General features: G+C 42.3%; 1 protein-coding gene across 1 annotated transcript; it reads left to right on the top strand.

Moving 5' to 3' along the window:
* Positions 1 to 1,648: 1,648 nt before the first annotated feature.
* dis3 (DIS3 exosome endoribonuclease and 3'-5' exoribonuclease) lies at positions 1,649 to 16,448 on the top strand. Its single transcript, XM_080449388.1, has 21 exons — positions 1,649 to 1,954; positions 2,759 to 2,916; positions 3,440 to 3,639; positions 3,919 to 3,992; positions 4,373 to 4,540; positions 6,215 to 6,382; positions 6,658 to 6,771; positions 7,032 to 7,169; positions 7,322 to 7,468; positions 7,565 to 7,681; positions 7,894 to 7,995; positions 8,133 to 8,197; positions 8,462 to 8,546; positions 8,934 to 9,061; positions 10,513 to 10,599; positions 10,921 to 11,077; positions 13,624 to 13,838; positions 14,197 to 14,365; positions 14,729 to 14,887; positions 15,088 to 15,210; positions 15,738 to 16,448. Exons 1-21 carry the CDS (start codon positions 1,730 to 1,732, stop codon positions 15,804 to 15,806), a joined length of 2,868 nt encoding a protein of 955 aa, XP_080305514.1. The 5' UTR covers positions 1,649 to 1,729; the 3' UTR covers positions 15,807 to 16,448.
* The last annotated feature ends 1,513 nt before the right edge of the window (positions 16,449 to 17,961 follow it).

Here is a 17,961-nt window from a genome sequence, read left to right as displayed (position 1 = left end):
CAGAAGAGGGGAACCTAGTATAATTTCTGGCTACAGTGCCCTCTATAGTCAGTAGCCTGCATATCAGACACGGGGTCAAATCATAGACTGTATAAAAAGAAGGGTCAAATCTAACAAGTAACCCCCCCCCAGCTCCCCTGCAAACTAATTGTTGTATAACAAGGGGGCTGGTAACAGGATAGGTGAAAAAAATAAGGTTTTAAGCAAAGTAAAGTATACATGATTAGAACATGCTTAAACATTCGACAATTAAGGTGTAATATTTCTAAAGTTGCTACAAAACCTGTATATCCAGTCATAAACAATAAAGTTGAAGGATTGATTTATTGATTGATGTACTTTTATTTAGTAAGACATGAGAATCACAGTACAACATTCACAATACAAGGTCTACTAAACTGGATGACTCAGTTAAGCAAGCTTGTTTAAGATGAGATCCCCATGCACACAAATCATGATGACATATATGAGTCAGACAGATATACACACTACTATACAGAATGTCATACAATCAGCTTTCAGGTTACTGGTATGAAGAGAGAAAAAATATATATACAAAAGAGGAAAATGAAAGAGGGGGGAGGGTAAGGTCTCCTTATTTTACTTGTGGTTTTAGCTACATGAGGTTTGATTGATTGATTGATTGAATACTTTATTTAGAAGTTTGCAGTCAAAAAGCACATGAAAGTACAGTTCAGATACAAGGTCAACAAAATTATAGGATTTTAAAAAGCCATCAGTGTGTTTCAATTGGAGTCCTCTTGTACTCAATTCATAGTGTAAAGTTAATGTCTGAAGTGGGATTCGAACCCACGCCTCCAGGGGAGACTGCGACCTGAACGCAGCGCCTTAGACCGCTCGGCCATCCAGACTATATCAAAATTTCAGTAACAATACTGTAATGTAGAAATACTCTGTTACAAGTAAAAGTCTGTGACAAAATTGATAACATTAAGTCTGATATGTTCACATCATGTATACTTTACAGTACTTTTTTTTTTCTTTTTACATTTTGGACAAAATAGCCAATTTTACATGGAGGTGCCCAGATGTCCCCACCTATCCTGTACCCCACTGGCTGTATACATTAATGTAATACCACTCCTTACTGACAGGGGGAGAACTACACCCAGAGAACCTGCTATAAGTCCCCCTCTTTGGTCCTCCTTGTGGTTCCTCTGTTTTGTTTTCATTGAACACGTGGTAGATGGCCCACAAAGATCTATCTCAGAGTTCAAAATCATATAAAATGTGTACGTGCATGTTTGAATTCTTATTTCTTTATAAACGTCACGCCCAGGCCGAAGTTATTACAGAAGAGTCAAACTGGTGTCAGACCTTATGTTTGACGTTTTATGTCTCTAAAACTCTGCAGTGGTGTAAAGTAACCAAGTGCATTTACTCAAGTACTGTACTTAAGTACAATTATGAGGTATTTTTACTTTACTGGAGTATTTTCACATTTCAGTACTTTTACTTTTACTTCTACTTCACTACATCTCAGAGGCAAATATTGTACTTTTTACTCCACCGCAATTATTTACTTAAGTAAAAAATGTGAGTACTTTTTCCATCAGTGAAACTCTGGGAAAGCCGTAGGTTGTCCCACTAAATCTAACACATGGGGCTTTTCCGAGAGTTCCTTCTTCTGTGTGGATGCTGCTCATCTTAATGTTTGGGGGAAAAAACACATCATAAAACTTAATCTTTTCATACTTTAATCAGCGTCATGTTGAAATCTAGAACGTTCGTGAAGAAGACCCGGTCGGGCGGGGTGATGAAGATAGTGAGAGAACACTATCTGAGGGATGATATCTGGTGTGGGAGTGAGCTTTGCACTGAATGCAAACAGGAGTCCACGAACACGGTGCTGCAGAGAGATCCGTGCATAGAGAGCAACCTGTGCTCCTTCCCTCACTATCTGCTTCCAGACACCAACGTAGTGTTACATCAGGTAATTCATTCATGAAACTCTGAGAGTGTAGGGGCCGCGACCCCCCAAAATTATCATATTTGAACTGGGGACCCCCCACCCTGATAAGCACTTGGAATTGTTGGAGTTGAGGGCGGTTCCACAAATAAATGTTGTGAAAATAGCAGATCTACAAGCTTGTGGATCAGCTATTTCCAAAAATGTTGCCTCTTTCTTATATTATTTGACAATTTGGCCAATGTTTGACCAGTTTGGTTAGTATAGTTTGTTGATTACTTTTGATCCAGTAATGGTCTTTTCATCTTAGGTATTAAAAAGGTCTGTCCCAACCCACGGGTTAAGAACACAACACTTATATATGTTGTCCTTTACCTTTTTAAGTTATAAATTCTGTATAATTCAACCACCGTGAGAATGTTTTGAATGAACTCAAACACCTCTGTGTGTGACAGTGATGTGTGACAGTGACAGGGATGCTGAACCCAAATAAATAAGTCCATCATCCATGATCATAATTTGTACATTGTTGCAGTAACATTCTCATTGTTAACCACTTTCAACCTGGCTTTATAGAACATTTTCAGACATAAAAAAAAGACAATATCCAGGGTTGTGGGCGTGAGCATGTAGACAAGCTATTTGAACTGTGTAACACCATCGTACAAAAAAAGTATAAAATAGGGTTTCAGGGGTTAATTTATATAGACAAATTAACACATGATTAAATGTAACGCTGAGGATTTTGGTGTGTAAGTGCAATGAACCATAGCCTTGATAACATTGCTGTATCGTTAACCCATCTGCTCCCTGTCCCTTCCCTTGTAGATCGACGTGCTGGAGGACCCCCTGATTCGTAACATCATCATCCTACAGATTGTGCTCCAGGAGGTCCGCCACCGCAGCCCGCCAGTCTATAAACGCCTAAAGGACATCATCCATGACAAAGAGAAACATGTCTATACGTTTACCAACGAGCACCACAGGTAGAATAAATCAATGGAGGTTTTCTTTGACAAATGAAAATGAACATAGTTTTCAAATGAACCCTAAAGGTAGACACATTTACCTTTTATGACACAGATCCATTTCTGCAAGTAGAAAGATCTAACGTAAAGCTGCACTATGTAACTTTCCTGTTCTACCCCGGATTTGAACCCGGGTCTCCCTGCCAAGTGCTGATTTTTTTACCATTGAGCTAATAGAGCCTGCATGCTTGATCAGGGGATAAATTGAATCTCGTGCCAAACCAGAAACAGGATCGTGTCAAAGGTCATGTCTCACCTAGACACAGGATCTAAATGTCTCTATAGAAGAGCAGGGAGACCAAATACAACCCCCCCAATTGTACAAGTTGTATTGTAACATACTCTACCATACAGATTGAACAAAATAAAAATGTATTCATTAAAATGTTATTGTTATGCTTGTCCAGTACTTTATTTTCTAGCTCCACTGCAATTGTTCGGTTTTTTTTTTTACCTTCAAAATGTTCCCATTCTCCCCCAGAGATACATTCATTGAGCGTGAACCGGGGGAGAGCGCCAACGACCGCAACGACCGTGCCATCCGTGTGGCAGCCAAATGGTACAGCCAGCACCTGAAGGCCGCCGAGGAGGAAGAGGAGGATGGGCTCAGGGTGGTCCTCATCACCAACGATCGAGGAAACAAGGAGAAGGCAGTGGAGGGGGGCCTTCTAGCCTACACGTGTAAGTCGTCCCCCCAGTTTTAGACGCAGTGTGTGTAGAAATTCCATGCAGCACTGTTCATTTATTGTAAAAGAATGTAGAAGGTTTAGCATTGTGTGAAATGCCTGAAAGTACACCAAAACAGCTTGCAAACAAACTGATTTTAAGAAAAATGTCCTGCAAGTCGAGGGGAGTTGTTGGGTTGTTTTGTTTACATTTGTTAATCAGTTTATTATTACACTGTACTGTAATAATTACTTCCTCTAAGTACTTTGTCATCTTTAACGTTTGCTCTCCCAGGTGAGGAGTATATCAAGAGTCTGATAGCCAACCCTGAGCTGGTGGATCGCCTGGCGTTAACCAACGACGAAAAGGTTAATTGCTCACATGCTGCTTTGCTGTTCATTGTACTAACCACTTTAAGCCCTACTTCTAAAACAGCAACCTACAGGCTCACAACACGTTGCAACGCATTGTGAGCCTGTATAGCTACCATTTTCGCTATTTAGTTTTAGAATTGTATTAAAAAATGTTCGCCTATGATGAAAATAGGGATGGCTGGTTGAAAGTGGTTTCAACTCAGCTTTCTAGGCACAGGACAGTATCTATCTATAAGCTCCGTGCTCACTTTATTATCAACCATTTCACTTCCTAAATCTCCACCCAACCTCCTTTTATTCTCATTCACTCCCCCATTTTGCTTTTCTCCCTTTTATCCAACCACCCATCATCTCCCCTCTTCCATGTGTTTTAGAATGAGATCAGTAGCAGCAGAGTGTTGTTCCCAGAGCATCTGCCTCTCTCCAGGATCCAAGCTGGCATCAAGAGTGGCATCTACCTCCAGGGCACATTCAGGGCCAGCAGAGATAACTACCTGGAGGCCAGTGTCTTCATCCAAGGAGAGGGGGATGACAGCACTGAGGTGTGTGTGTGTGTGTGTGTGTGTGTGTGTGTGTGTGTGTGTGTGTGTGTGTGTGTGTGTGTGTGTGTGTGTGTGTGTGTGTGTGTGTGTGTGTGTGTGTGTGTGTGTGTGTGTGTGTGTGTGTGTGTGTGTGTGTGTGTGTGTGTGTGTGTGTGTGTGTGTAAACATGGAAAGGTTGTCAATGTGAGGTCGGTTGACTTCTTAGCAGTGGTGTAAAGTAACTAAGTACATTTACTTAAGTACTGTACTTAAGTACAATTTTGAGGTATCTGTACTTCACTTGAGTATTTCCAATTTCCAATACTTTTACTTCTACTCCACTACATCTCAGAGGCAAATATTGTACTTTTACTCCACTACAATTATTTGAAAACTTTAGTTACTTTTCAGATATAAATTATGATATTATGAAACATACATTAACCACTTCAGCCCTATTTTATACCTAAGCTATTTGAAAATAGCCGATCTACAAGCTCACAACGCGTCGCAGCGCGACGCGTTGTGAGCTTGTAGATCTGCTATTTTCAAATATTTAAGTACTTTTACTTTTGGTACTTTAAGTACATTTTGATACCAATGCTTCTGTACTTTTACTCAAGTAAATTTTGAATTCTGGACTTTCACTTGTAACAGAGTACTTCTAAATTGCAGTATTGATACTTTTACTTAAGTAAAACATTTGAGTACTTTTCCCACCACTGCTTCTTAGTATGGGTGAAGTATAAGTACATAGTGATGGAGTTAGATTTAGGGTTACGTAGGTTGTAGGGTGACTAAATGGAAGTGAATTGAAACACCTTATGAGAATAATAACACTGTAGGTGTATATTTCCGCCTGTCACTCATTGTCTGATCACTCGATGGCCCTACAATATTTCACGTTCCTTGAAAAGTATGATTTATTATAATACTCTGTATAATATTTTGAATCATTATTAGGATACTTGGCGCCAGGGGTAAGGTTCCTGCCCACCACCGTGGAGGCTACGGGTTAGAATCCTCCACGGTGCATCTGGCTTAGCCGGGCTCTCCAACAAACACATTTGGCCATGTTCACGGGTGTGAAACCGGGCAGGGAGGCAATCTCTGTTGCTGTACTACTAACACCTCCTGGGTTAGTCAGGGTGCCTGTTCAGTGGAGAGCTGAACTGAGAAGAAAAGGCTCTGTGCATAACTGTAGCTCCGGGTTTCCAGAAGGTAGCATATACGATGCAACTGTTCATTTTGCCATAGCTTTGTTTGATGGATTCAGTAGAAGATTTGAACCGGAAACATATGACACCTTTTAATACTGTATATGTTTCTGATTCAAATCTTCTGCCAAGCTAAACAAACGACAAACAAAGCTGTGGGGAAAAAAAAGCGGAACATGAAACGGGTATGCTACCTTCTGGAAACCCGGGACTACAGCCATGCACGGCCCTCCCGGTGAAACTCCTCACTGTCAGGTGAAAAGAAGCCAACTGGCGGTGTCACGTGCGTATATCAGAGGAGACAAAGGCTCAATACCCTCCCTAACAAACCAGCCATTAGGGGTCAGCAGCAACAAAGGACTTACAGTACAAGGGGAATTAGAAAATGACAGAATTACTGAATTGGGGAGGAAAAGATCAAAATAATGGAATTTTCTTTTCTTTATTATTATAATATTATTTTACTCCTCTCAACCAGGTTCTCCTGCAGGGCCTTCAGAACCTAAACAGAGCGGTGTACCAGGATGTGGTTGCTGTGCAGTTGTTGCCGAGAGACCAGTGGGTAGCGCCCTCCGCTGTGGTGCTGCAGGACGAGGGCAGCGCCAAGGACGATGACACCGCTGGGGAGGAGGAGGAGGAGAAGCCGGTGAGTAATGGCTTAATCTATGCACCGTTGCACAAGCATACGTAGCAAACGTACAACTTCTCGACACGTTGCGTCCATTACGAGTTGTGAGCTTGTACGTCTGCTGTTTTCGGCACTCGATGCTGTTGTGCGACAAAGTATGAATCGGGCTTCTTCGACTGACAGGAGGGGAGTCAGACCTTTTGATTCTTACTGTCTTGAAAGGCAGATGTCTCTTCTTTTTCCAGCCCATTGAATTCATGTTCTTTTCTGTTCCTGCGTTTGTTTTGGTGCAGCTGAAGTGCATAGTGCCTGAAGTAGCCAGGAAGCCCACTGGCAAAGTGGTTGGAATCATTAAGAGGAACTGGAGACCGTTCTGTGGCATGCTCAGCGTCTCCCATATCAAAGAGGTGACTAGGCTCCTCAAATTCACATTCTGGAATGTACTGCACTGCCTTATTGTCCTTCCTTGGTGTTAATTTAACTCAGAGAGTGTACAAATGTAACCAAATGAACCCAGAAGGGCCCATTTGAATTAGAAATGGAACACTGAGGATTTTACTGCGTAGATTATTATTTGCTCACTAGCCTTTTGCTCCTGCAATAGTTAATGGAAAATGTAACCAAGCCTGGTATGTCACCTTCTTACGTTGCTTCTCTTCATTTTTAGTCAACACGGCACCTTTTCACCGCAGCAGACCGCCGTATCCCCAGGATCCGAATCGAGACGCGTCAGGCTGCCGCGCTGGCAGGCCAGAGGATCATGGTATCCATCGACGGCTGGCCTAAAAACTCCAGATACCCAAATGTGAATATAAATTGATGCCCGCTACATAACAAGGACAGGAACTAGTGAACATCTAATGCACACACACACACACAGCGACGTAAATGTATCCATGGAGAGGGTCTGATATGCTGCAAGCCGACTTGTGAACCGTTTCTCGTCCCCGCTCTCAGGGTCATTTTGTACGTAGTCTGGGCAACGCTGGGGACAAGGAGACGGAGACAGAGGTGCTGTTGCTGGAGCATGATGTCCCACACCAGGCCTTCTCCCAGACCGTGCTCAGCTTCCTCCCCACAATGCCTTGGAACATCACACCAGAGGTAACTGGATGGTTCCTATACTGATGATGGTGCAGATGCTCACTTGTGTAGTGCTCACTGTGTGTGTGTGTGTGTGTGTGTGTGTGTGAATGGCAGGACATGGCTGTGAGAGCTGACCTGAGGCAGCTGACGGTGTGCAGTGTGGACCCTCCTGGATGTACAGACATAGATGACGCCCTACACTGTAGGGAGCTGGCCAACGGAAACCTGGAGGTGTGCACACACACACACACACACACACACACACACACACACACACACACACACACACACACACACACACACACACACACACACACACACACAGCTCATAGAAGAGAAGCCACATTGTACGGTGGTAATACATGCTCATCTGGCATACATAAATAATGCCTTTGCATTTCATGTGAGTTGTCTGACAGCGTGTCCACCCTTGCTCGCTGTAGGTTGGGGTCCACATTGCTGACGTCAGTCACTTCATCAGACCAGGCAACGCGATGGACAAAGAGGCTGCCAATCGAGGGACCACTGTTTACCTCTGTGGCAGGGTGAGGCTTCATTACTCAGTGGGTTTTAAGTGTAGGATGTCATCAAGGGTTATTATTTAAGTTTAATATTTATCATTTATAGTATTGTTGTTAAATTGTTTTTATTTTGTGACGATTGTGTGTGTTGTGTCCACCAGAGAATAGACATGGTTCCTGAGTTACTCAGCTCCAATCTGTGTTCTCTACGCTCCAATGTGGAGAGGTGAGGACTACACACACGCACGCGCGCACACACACACACACACACACACACACACACACACACACACACACACACACACACACACACACACACACACACACACACACACACACACACACACACACACACACACACACACACACACACACACACACACACACACACACACACACAAAGATACAATCTCATATAATTTAGTCTTCGTATAGACCCCTCAATGTTAAATGTTCCTTGAATGAAAAGGGTGCTCTCTCTTCTCCCCAGACTGTCCTTCTCATGTATCTGGGAGATGAACCATAGTGCTGAGATTCTGAAGACCAGGTTTACAAAGAGTGTCATCAACTCCAAGGTAGATGGCTCGCTCGCGCGCGCGCACACACACACACACACACACACACACACACACACACACACACACACACACACACACACACACACACACACACACACACACACACACACACACACACACACACACACACACACACACACACACACACACACACACACACACACACACACACACACACCATTTGTCTAGTCTGACCTATAATTGCAAAGATATTATACATGAGTCAAATGTACTGCTGCAGGTGCTACTACCAACCAGCTTTCATTAAGTTTCTAAACCAAAGATGTAGTGACGGATTGAAATGTTGAGATATTCTTGGCTTTTCAACGGAATATTAATAAAGAATATTTTCCCATCCTCGTCTTCGCTTCTGATGTGGTCCAGGCATCTCTGACCTACGCCGAAGCCCAGATGAGGATAGATGATGGAACCATGAATGATGACATCACTAAAAGCCTCAGAGGCCTCAACAAGCTGGCCAAGATCCTCAAGAAGAAGAGGATAGACAATGGGTAAGACTTAGGTCATAGTCAGCACAACAAGGTAGTAACTCTAATGCTGGTTCATTGAAAGTTTGCTTTCAGGCATCTTTTCATGATGCCAGACGATCTGAGATCTCTACCTTCTGATACCATTTGTTCAAAGCAAGGCTTGAACACAACAAATCTACACCCACTGCTTTGGAAACCAGTCATATCACCACCTTAAAGACTTTGGATTGATTGGTCCTGCATTGCAGGTTTGCTTAAACCAGGGGTTCTCAAACATTTTTATACTGTACCATTATGAGGGAAATGTTTTGGCAACCGGTTGACTGGCTGTCCTCTTCACGTTGGTCGCGACGACCTCTTTTTTTAATTTTAATTTTTTTACAGTTTCTTGATAAAAAATGTTTTTTGGTTGCCAATGCGCGACCCCAATGGCACCTTCCCACGACCCCACTTTGGGTAGTGACCCATAGTTTGAGAACCGCTGGTTTAAACTAATTGTTTCCACCCAGTTTTAACAATGGGGGGATTGTCCTCTAGTTGAGCAAAGCCTTTAGAGACTTACCAGTGGGTCTAACCATGTTTAGTCTGGTTGAATCTCTCCCTGAAGTGTTTTCTCCCCTAATTTGGTTCATATGGGGTGGTGTGAAAGCATCAATCGGACTCCGGTGTGGACCAAACGACTACACCCTGGTTCCCCATGTACAAGGTGGTCTCTAGTGATTTCAAGTGAACTCTGGAGAAGTTTTAGGGAATATACGACCAATAATAATGATTTTTTTTATTGGTGCAAGATGAAACCTTCACTGCCATGTTGATTTAGTAATCCCATATGCTTCTAATAGTTTAAGGCTTATTTTTATATACATTTTGATCTCAAAGTTGCATAGACGTTCGATAATTCCTCCTGGGAGAAGTGAGTAGTAAATGCATTTACAGTAGTATTCAGATCTGTAAATACATCTTACATGTACATCTGCGCTCAAACGTGCACATTGTCTGGTTTTCCTCAGATAGAAATCTGACAACCTAGTGCATAAAAATGTCTACAACATATTCAAATTATAATCTATTGATGATAATCTCTGATAATGTCAGATCAAAATATGTGCCACGGCCTACATAGCACACGGTTCCCGTTTTGTGTGAAAGGAAGTCAAACTAGTGCAACAAGAAACAATGTATCAAAAGCACATTCTGGTCTAGAACGAGGAATCAGACTATTTGTTTTGTTCATATACGTAGATCACTATAAAATAAGTTGCATAGATCTTAATAAAATGTTGGCCTCAACTGCTCACAAACTCTAGGAGGGAATCCAATTCTTTAGACTGGTGCTTTAACCTATACAGTACATTCAATATTTTGATGAGAAGCAGGGTCTGTAGAACAGAAATCCATTGGTCCTTCTTTGGAGACAACTCCACATGGTTATCGTTCTAAAGATAATGTGTTGTGTTTTTGTTTTGTTTCAGTGCATTGACCCTGTCATCTGTAGAGGTCCGTTTCCACATGGACAGTGAAACTCACGACCCCATTGACCTGCAGACCAAAGAGCTCATGTAGGTGGACAGTCATGCATCAGCTACATGTTCTTGTTATCTCACATACAGTACAGTACAGTACTCACACATTTGCCAAGTATACTTTATCGTACAACGAATAGCGAAAATAGCTGATCTTGTACTATTTTCAAATTTTTTTAAAAACATTTTTAAACATTTGAAAGAATTTTTTTTTTAATAATTATTTTCGCCTATAAAGTAGGGACTCTAGGTTGAGAGTGGATAAAGTTGTTAAAATATAAAGTCTCATTTCTTTTATTTCTTTTTATCTCACACCAATGATGTAAAAAAAAAAAACCCTCTTCTCTTGGTTGGCAGGGAGACCAACTCCATGGTGGAGGAATTCATGTTGTTGGCCAATATCTCTGTGGCCCAGAAAATCTACGATGAATTCTCTGAGTGTGCCCTGCTCAGGAAGCATCCTGCACCGCCTCTGTCTAATTACGACATCCTCACCAAGGCCGCTGCATCCAAGGTGTGCACAGATCGTTGGGTCTGTGTTAAGAGAGCATTTGGCACAAAGTCATGTGCTCTCTTCTTCACAGTCCTGTACTTTAAAGGAAGATGTTTTGGTGTTGAGCTTAGGCAGGGATAAATTACCTGCCCACAACTGTGGAAACGGGTTTGAATGTTCCACAGTGCCTCAAGCTTGGCTGGTTGCTCCAACCAACATAATTGGGGGGTAGCAAAGGTGAAGGCAATCTCTGTAGCTGCACTAGGGACTCTCACAGATTGGTCAGTGCCTATTAGGTGGCAAAGTGTCTGTTGACCTCATTAGCAGTGACCGGGACTATACACACAGGGAATTGGCATAACAACTAACTTGTGAGAAAAATACGAATGGGTGAAAAAAGCCACATGAAGCCATGCCGTTATTATACCCTGTCTTGTTTTTTGTGAATTCATATCAGAAAGATGCAATGTCCCCCCCACAGGCTATCTATCGACAGTCTGTAACCAGCTATATGTACTGTATGTCCTCAATTCCATATTTGGGCGAGACTGACATCAATATTCAGAGAATCTGAGAAGCCATTCCGTTATTAGACCCTGTCTTGTTTTAACTGAAAGGATATTTCACACTGTTTCTCAACATTAGGTTTGGGAATGACGTGGTTCTCAAACCTTTTCATTTCAAGGACCCCCAGTTTGGTATGCATGATCAGGCCATGGACTCTCATCAGAGTTACAGATATGTAAAGGTCTATTTGGTTCTTAACTATCAACAATTTAGCTGGGGACTCCCTAGAACCCCCCGCAGGGGCCCCGAGGGTGCCCCAGAATCACACAGGTCCATTTGTACACTCTCAGGGCCTCAAAATGGAACCTAGCTGGGTCTCATATTGTTCAGGATTGGGAGCACTCTGAGGGTTGAGCTGTTGTCTTCTCTGAGCTGTCGTCCTCTCTGTTTAAAGTGTTCCTACACACAGGACAGGTGTCATGCATTTCCAGCCAGGGCACTATGCACTCTGAGTGGAAGAAGTGATTGCAAGGCAGCTGTCTGACTGCCTCGCCCACCGCAAAGTCCTCCTTACACAGCGGACACTCCATGTCGCTGTCTGCTTGTTCCTGAGAGATGTTGACCATCGGGAGAGAGGAGATATTTTCCTTCTCTGCTGGAGGAGGGCCGGGATGCTCAAACGTCTCAAACATCTGTGTTAAGACATTGTTTAACTCTCCATGTCCCCACACATAGTTACTTGGATGAGAGCGAAGCCCTGTGACATCCTCTATGAAACTCGATTCACACGAGGGACAGACGTATTCCGGGAGCTTGGGGTTAACTGCTTTCTCACAGGAGTGACAGTGGAAGTGTTGCCGGGAAGCAGCTCCATCGTAGCCCATCGCAGACTCCATCGTAGTCCAGAACTTGTAATATTACAAGAAAGACTTAAACTCTGTTCAACGTGATGCTGGTCAAATAGGCCTATGCCTGCCTTTTATCTTGGGTGTGACGTAACACTGACTTACATGTTGCTCCAAATATGTACGTTTTGCAGTGCATGACACGGCACGCAACAAAGTAAATACAATTTGCGTTACGCCGCCACAACTGATTGCACATAATCATGAAATTAAAATTAATAATTGCGATAAGCAATTTAATTGTGCTTTTGACATTGAACATTGGAACAGAAAAAGTACATTTCTGTGTGCCTTTTAGGCTTTGTAAACTAATCAGATATAGACAGATATAACAAATCCTATTTAAAATTTTCGGGCGGACGGGCGGCACATCGAAACGCTCTTGTCAACATGACTCAGCCATAACCATATAAGGAGTTCCCAATGCAGCCACGCCCAAATATGGAGTGTGTTGTCTAGCGGAGACAATAATTGTGACAGGCCTTGTCACAAAGCAGAGCAGCTGGCAACACCTTTCTCTCTCGATGTTGCAAGGCAACCAGATAATCACTCACTTTGTAGGCCCCATCCTGATCACACAGGAGTTACAGGGGATGAAACTCTAGGCAGATTCTGTAGTTTATTTTCCTGTAAAGGTTCAAAACTACAAATGGGTCATGAATATAGGTTGTTCATCTACTATCTATAAATGCATGGAATCGCTATGTGTGTGTGTCTGTCTCGAGCATGATCCGACCCATCATCAACTTCAAACTTGCCGTATCGCCAAGGACGCAAGGTTGTGTTGTCCAGATTGGGAATTCAGTTGGACCAAAAAAATGTCTGTGTCACATTTAATTGTCCATATATGGAGAACTTTTATCAGTCTGTCTGTCTGTGTCCGGTTTATGCCTATGTATGGACATCCCTGATGTCACCAATAATATGATGTCATAGTACTGACGTCATAGGCTGGCCTCCAAGTACTATAATAATGGGTACTGCACTAAGTACTCTGGCAATGGGTACAACGGGTATTGCACAAGCGGAGCAACACGCGTTCCCAACGGGCATCATCACGGCCTAGTTTTAAACATGCCGGCAGCTGAAAAACACTGCTCATACTGTAGTTGACTCTGGTGGTTCTTATCGGGTTGACACTTATGTTCCTCACAGGGCCTGCAGATCCATACAGACTCGGCGAAGGCACTGGCTGACTCTCTGAATGTGGCCACAGTGGACGGTTTCGTTTATTTCAACACGCTGCTGCGCATCCTGGCCACCCGTTGCATGATGCAAGCTGTGTACTTCTGCTCCGGCATGGACAGCGACTTCAACCACTACGGCCTGGCCTCTCCCATATACACACACTTCACCTCACCCATCAGAAGGTAGCATTTTGGTTTGGGGTCGGTACACAGTTTCCCCCCCCCTCTACACACACACACAGCTACAGTATATTACTTTATAACTTTTTTTACCACTTATATATTTCGTTGTACGGCAAATAGCAAAAATAGCTGCCTATTTTTGCTATTTGAAGAAATAAAATAATGAACTCATGATTTCCCCCAAAATAGGGAGGATGTGTTTAATCATGGTAATTCTCTCCTTCCCCTACCGCCTCATATTCAAATTTCTCCTCCCCTCCTCCCTCCGTTCCCCATCCTTCCCCTACTGCTTTTCCCTCTTTCTCCTCTCCACTCCATCCACCCACTTCCTCCCTCTCCCATCACGTTTCCTTTGTAGATACTCTGATATTATAGTCCATCGTCTACTGGCGGTGGCTATAGCGGCAGACAGCACCTACCCAGACCTGATGGACAAACACAAGCAGTCTGCCCTCTGCAACAACCTCAACTACAGACACAAGATGGCTCAGTATGCACAGAGGGCATCCGTGGCCTTCCATACACAAGTGAGAATGTGCATGAAAGTCTGGTGGGGGCACCGGCACCCCTTTCATTCCCATCTGATTTGCCACCGTTCCCTGACCATAATTCTAAAACAATAGCACAAATACATGTTCTTAAGAACAGCTGAGATAACTTCACAGTGATGGATTTAAAAACGGATACTGGATAGATAACAAGATAAAATATACACTTGCAGTCACACACCACAAGGCATAGGTTTATGCACAGAGATTCTAGCACACATTTTCATTATTTCATTAATTTATAAATGCAAAAAGGGCAGTTGGTTGTCAATAATTGGTCTGCCTTCAGCAATCACTCCAGGCGTGAGACGACTCACCATAACGCATGCTCTGGTTTCCTAGTTGTTCTTTAAGAGCCGAGGCATCCTGAACGAGGAGGGCTTCATCCTGTTTGTGAGGAAGAACGCCATCATTGTCCTCATCCCAAAGTTTGGCCTGGAAGGAACCGTCTTCTTTGATGGCAAGAACAAGACTGGCCCAAAACTTAGTTTTGATGAAGAGGTACAGTATACGCCCCTCAACTAAATAACAATGTCACATTCAATTGTCAATTTGTACTGGTAGTCATCAGCTTGTGTCTTTCAATAACTAAAACCTTTCTCTATTGAGATGTGTTGCTCATAGTCTAGGATAGGAATGGAAGAAGTGCTGGTAGTGGGTACTGATCTGCTCACGGTCCATCTGTATTTGTCTCCTTGTAGGTCCCTACTCTGACAGTAGAGAAGCACATTTTTCACATTTTTGACAAGGTGAAGGTGACGATCAGTCTAGATGACTCCAATATTCAGCACCAGAAGATCCGCATGTCCCTGATTGAACCCGTGGTAAGGACATACTGGCAGGGCCGGCCCGACCCACTACACAAAGTTCAACATTTATTTAGAGATTGGTTCTGGGCCTCCTCCTTCAAGATAATGATTTGTATTTTTTTTTTTTAACTAACAGTACACACAACCATAACAATTAAATGTATGTTTTGCTTCTCCCTGATATAAAGTATTTCCTTTTTTAATAGTGTGATACATTGTAGATTGTACATCTTTCTTTTTGAAAAGAAAAATTAGGTTATAAAATAGGGCTTACTGTGACAGATTCTTAAATCTTGTGCTACATTTCTAAATATATTTCTGTTGGTGCCAAATCTTGCTGACTGATGTGATGCATGGTAGTTTTCGACTGAAACTCAGGGCCATATACTTTTAGTTTAGGGCCAACAAAAACCTTACTGGAAGTCTTACTTGATTTGTCAAAATATCAGGCTATCCAGTTTATAATTTCCCTTAGGAAGATGACCATGGAAACCGTAAAACCAACTGGAGCTCACCCTTCTTTTCTTCTCATTTTGTTGTAGATTCCTGGTGTTAGCGTCCCAGCACCAGAGATTGAACCACAGGCCAAGAAACCCAAACTGGACCGCTGACACAGAAAGTAGTACCCCCCCCCCCCCCCAATGTTCTACAGTATATTTTATATGGAGGTTTTTGTGAACTGGTTCATATCAGGCATCTCTGATTTTTTTTTTAAACACATTTTACAATTGTGACGTTATACTGCCACGTGGCCAAACAATCAGTGCCATGCCCATTTGCACTTCAAGTTGTTTCATAGAAGAGGAAAAGACACATCCTAGACCTTGTAGGTATGGTGCTGGATCAAAAAGCTCACCTATTAGAAAGATGCATTATGGGCTAATGACGTTTCAAGCACCAAGGCTCTTCCTCAGACTTCTGTTGAATACAGAGTCACCAGCTTATACAGTATACATGCACCATGTGACATAGCACACATGTTACAAAGCTTATTTACATGTTACATGGCGAGTCTTTATTCAACAGAAGCCGTAGTACTCGAAAGGTCACTCGTCTTTGCAAATGGGAGCTACCTGATATTTTCAGATTTTCTTTTCTACTTGGTTCATAGAGGAGTCGGACCAACATCTTCAAACAAATGAGCTATTGTGCAGGGACTTGTACACTTGTGTCCCATTTTATGACTTTGTTTCATACAAGATGTTGGACAACTCAACCATTAAATTGTTTTAGCCATAACTGCTGCTCTCTTGCCTTGTGCTGTCTTATTACTGACTAAAGTACTGCACATGGCCATGTATATACAGTTATATGTAAATCTTTTAAATTGCATACATAACACATTCACTGCCAAAGACGGATATGTCTCCAAGATAACGTGATCCGAAGATTTACTGCTCCACTCATTACTTTAAAATCCTGTATCTCGGCTCCTGTGTACTTAGTATGTATTTTTGGCGAAACATGCTATTTTCAACTGGCTGCAATTATGGAATGGATTACCGCAATCGGATTTATTCTTTTTTTCTTTTTTTCTCGATTCTACGAGACTTAAGGCCTTTGCAGACAGGGTGCGATTAGTCAGTTTTTACCGCATGCGAAAAGACGCACAAATCGAACTGGGTTCGATTGGAAAAAAAACGCATCGCCGCATGGTAAATTCGGAGCCGGTGTGCATGAGGTCATTGAGAACCATGTGTTCATTTAAAAAATGTTAGTCCATTTTTTCCGTGCGAAAGATCGCACCCTGTCTGCAAAGGCCTTTACACACACTGTGTGTAATGAGTGTTCCAGCGTTTTTAATCGTTAAAAACGCTGGCACTGGCTGTACCGTTTTAAAAAACCTCTGGCAGTGAATGTGTAAAGGGGTGTTCAAATAAGAGGCAGAGAGTTCTGCAACGGGAAATGGGGAACTAAATCCAAAGAAAAACTGGAAACCAAGTATTGAGTTTTGTATGGATACTTGTATTAAAAATGTTGCACTCAAGTAAGAAACAAGCCACCTTAAGGCCATAATGTGACAACAGTGCTGCACATCTCAATAAATATTTATCAAAAAAGGTAAAAAAAAGAAAAAAACAGTATGGCTCATTCAGAATTCACTCATTTCAAACAACCAGTAGCCATATTCAGTATGGTTACACAGTAATAGATTTTCTAACTTGAAAAATGTCAAGGAAGTTATACACAGACCACAGGTTAGCAGATGTCAAGCAGATAACCATAAATGCTATGTTACTCTACTTAACAATAAACATTATACACGTACACATTTTGCCCTCAATTGAAAGTCAAGTTTTGTCTATGCCAAATGGAAAAAAAGTTAAATGTCGGTATTAAAAAGGTCTCCATTGTGCAAGTTCAGTGCAATAACAACATTCAACTTTTTCCACTTGAGTCGTTCGTTCACTCTATTATACCAGCTGTGAATTCTTAAAATAATCTTTTGTTCAAGAACATTATTGGCTTATAGTATTATTGACATATGAACACTTGGCCAAATATTTTTCCCCTTTTCTCACAAATTAGTCGTTATGCCAATGCCAATAGCTGTGAGGATAACACCTCAAAAACTAGTGGCCAAAATCAATGGGGGGCTCTGTGGGGAGAGGGAGGGAGTTCGTTGTTCAATCCATTGATTCATTTCAATTAAACCTTGCTTAAAAAATAAAAAGCGAAGTGCTCAGAATCACAAAACCCAAAAGGGTCAAAATCATAATTCAGCTTGGCTGAGCATCTATACGAACACATTTAGGGCACGGTCAC

Source organism: Gymnoscopelus braueri, assembly GCF_963280865.1.
Source record: "Gymnoscopelus braueri genome assembly, chromosome: 14".
Taxonomy (NCBI): domain Eukaryota; kingdom Metazoa; phylum Chordata; class Actinopteri; order Myctophiformes; family Myctophidae; genus Gymnoscopelus; species Gymnoscopelus braueri.
This window is presented reverse-complemented; position numbering and strand designations above follow the sequence as displayed.